General features: G+C 36.0%; 1 protein-coding gene across 1 annotated transcript in view; it reads left to right on the top strand.

The window, feature by feature from the left end:
* LOC119414897 (CREB-regulated transcription coactivator 1-like) overlaps positions 1-2,896 on the top strand; it is a 103,161-nt gene that overhangs the window by 88,843 nt on the left and 11,422 nt on the right. The window contains exon 13 of the mRNA XM_037682016.1: positions 1,350-1,448. Within this exon, the coding sequence (XP_037537944.1) occupies positions 1,350-1,448 (99 nt within the window). The remainder of the gene's footprint in view (positions 1-1,349; positions 1,449-2,896) is intronic.

Here is a 2,896-nt window from a genome sequence, read left to right on the forward strand (position 1 = left end):
TGTGGACCCCCAAGCACCAGCTTGCAGGGGAAAAAAATATATATATTTTTCCTAATTATTATTATTATTATTTACAAGTACGTAGATGTTTAACAACCAGTTAAAATACACCAAAATGCAGGAAATCACATCTACTTTATTCAAAATTTTCTGAGGTATGCCCCCTAGACCCCCCACCCCCACCTGCCCGCTTTTTGTGTTCCAGCATTTATCAGTTTACAAATTAAGACCTGTTACCTGGTACAGCTACTGCTGTTATGATTCTGTTCAGTTTAATGTGAAGAGTTGTTGGTGATAATTTGAAGAAGAGGCCATGCATTTATGTTCATTATGTGAATAGGTAAACTTTAAAAGTGGTTTTTGATGCTGTTAATTTTCTCAACTAATTTTTGGAAGTTGAAATTAAAAACATTGTTAATTAATTGTGTCTTGAATGAAAAACACCCCATGATTAAAAGTATGAAAATTGTATTAACACTATCAAAGAACAGGTCTTAAGTATTTATGTGACACAAATATTTCCATTGCAGTAAAGAGACAAATTGAAGAAAATTATTTAATAAACGTGAGGGTTATGAGGAGGTCCTTGAAACATTTTCTCCCCTGTAAGGGGTCCCTGACCCAAAAAGATGGAGAACCCCTGAGCAAGATAATTTGAGAAATAAGCAACATGCAGATTTTCTTTTTGGTTTGTGGCTGCCTCTAGGTGTAAGAAATGTCACAATCGAAAATTGGGTCGTCACACCAAAATCCAAGATGGCCACCACCATAGAAATATGTAAACTAACCACCCCTATCATTTGATGAATCCATGCTTTCTAGTTTTTATATTTCTTAAAAGTATAGTTTATTCAAATAACTGGGGTGGCTGAAGCTTAATCTATGGTGGCCACGGCCACCACTGACCACCCCCTGGCTCTGTCAATGCAACTGGTCTTGGATAAAATTGTGCCCTCTGTTTTCCAGGATCCTTCACTCTGCATCACCTCAGACAAGCAAAAAAACACCTCTGTTCTTCTACACAGAGTAACTCTTGCCCGCTTGAATATTTTCACCAAACATTGAGGTTTACTTGTATTCCCTGTTGAATTCCAGTCCGGAAAAACACTCATCTCTAAAACTAAAAAAATAATTCTCTATTTAAATCTCGTCGACAGAGGACATCAGCATGCTTGTTTAAAGTGGGTTCCTCAAAACTGAGCAGTGATTATTGTGTGTTTAGGTCTGTCAAAGATTTTATAAAACACTTGGTTCAGATTACCAAACAGAACGTTGTTCATTTAAAATCTTCAGCATACTTGAAGCAGAATCGTCTTAATTTCTTTATGATTCCACTTGCCATTCTCCAGCAGACAGTTCTGGTCCAGCTGCCGTCCTCTGGGAACTCCTGCCCCATGTCAGATAAACAGATGTCTGTACAAACCAACATGGCTGTAGACGTAAACATGGTGAGCAGTCCAGTAACACTCCGTGTTACACTGTGACAGGCGCACAGCGATGATGGTTCTTCTTTCTGACGAGCTGAATCCAGAAGGCAGGAGTGTGTTAATTACATGTCATATTAAGTCACTCTCATTTCACAAGTTCTTTAAAAGAAAATCAATATTCTACAATGTTGTGCTATATTTATTTAAAATATACGTACAAAGTATTACTTGCATCCCAAGAGCTCGTTATGTCATGTGATCTGCCAAATTCAATTTATGCACAAAATAAACACAGAAATGATAATAATTTGAGGACGGGTCCCTCCTTCACTTCTTTATTCTCCATGCCTGCACGTTTGTTGCAGTGGAAATGTTGTTGGATTTCAAAGTAATGAACAAAGTTGCATAAAATTGGCTTATATTAAGTTAGAGAATATGATGTTACGCACTGGAGATTAGATCAGACTTTCAGTTTTGAAACCATGAAATAAAGCTGTTTATTGTTGCTGAATGCGTTTCAAATAATAGTTCCAGTTTGTGTCAAACAGAAACTATCACTGGTCTTTTTTCACATATTTTAATCACATAGTCCATTCTACTACTATATTAAAATAGTCAATTATTTCCAGTTAAATTTAGTATCAATTAGGCTTATCAATATAGTGCTGATTCACAACAAAAGCTGTTTCAGGAAACTATACGTCAAAAACAACAAGTCCATTGAAGTCAGAGAATGACTCCTTTTTAACAAGAACAAACCTCCAGCAGAACCACAAGTAGGTCATCTGCCTGGACCTGCTCATTCTGCTTTACTGAACGTTGTTGCCTGTTATTTGGCTTTCTGATATTCTATCTTTTGATCTTTTCTCTCTCATTAAAAAGACTAAAATTAAACTGTGGCAGAGCAGACCTCTTAATTTCAGGTGATGGGTTATCGATTTTCTGTTCTTCAGATTTTCAATATTCCATTGAAGCTAAGAGCAGCTCTGCTCCGTGTGACTCGAACTACTGAAGTTAATGTGCACATATTCAATATCATACGTATGTGTTCAAAACGTTATGTCAGGGCAGAGCCAAAAGAAGCTCCAGCCAAAGAACTCGCACACTCCTTAATCCTGTTCTGCTTGTGGGTGTCTGTAGCCCTTTTCTAAGGGTTCAAGGAGACTTTATTGTCATTTGCATCACATGTGGTACATGAGGTGGAACAAAATTGTGCACTCAAGGTGCCAGTTAGACCCAAAAATAGCAAAAATATAAAGTATAAATAAAATAGTATATAAGGATCTAAGATATACACTAACAATAATAATATAAATAAGGTGTATTAAACAGCAGCCTGAACATAAATAATAATAATAATAATAATGAATTTAATTTGTAACGCACTTTTCATTAATAAAAATCTTAAAGTGCTACAGAGTGCAACTAAAATCAATGATACAATCAACTGAAATCAATGATACAATCAA

This window comes from Nematolebias whitei, chromosome 9 (genome assembly GCF_014905685.2).
Source record: "Nematolebias whitei isolate Nwh7 chromosome 9, NemWhi1, whole genome shotgun sequence".
In the NCBI taxonomy this organism is placed as follows: domain Eukaryota; kingdom Metazoa; phylum Chordata; class Actinopteri; order Cyprinodontiformes; family Rivulidae; genus Nematolebias; species Nematolebias whitei.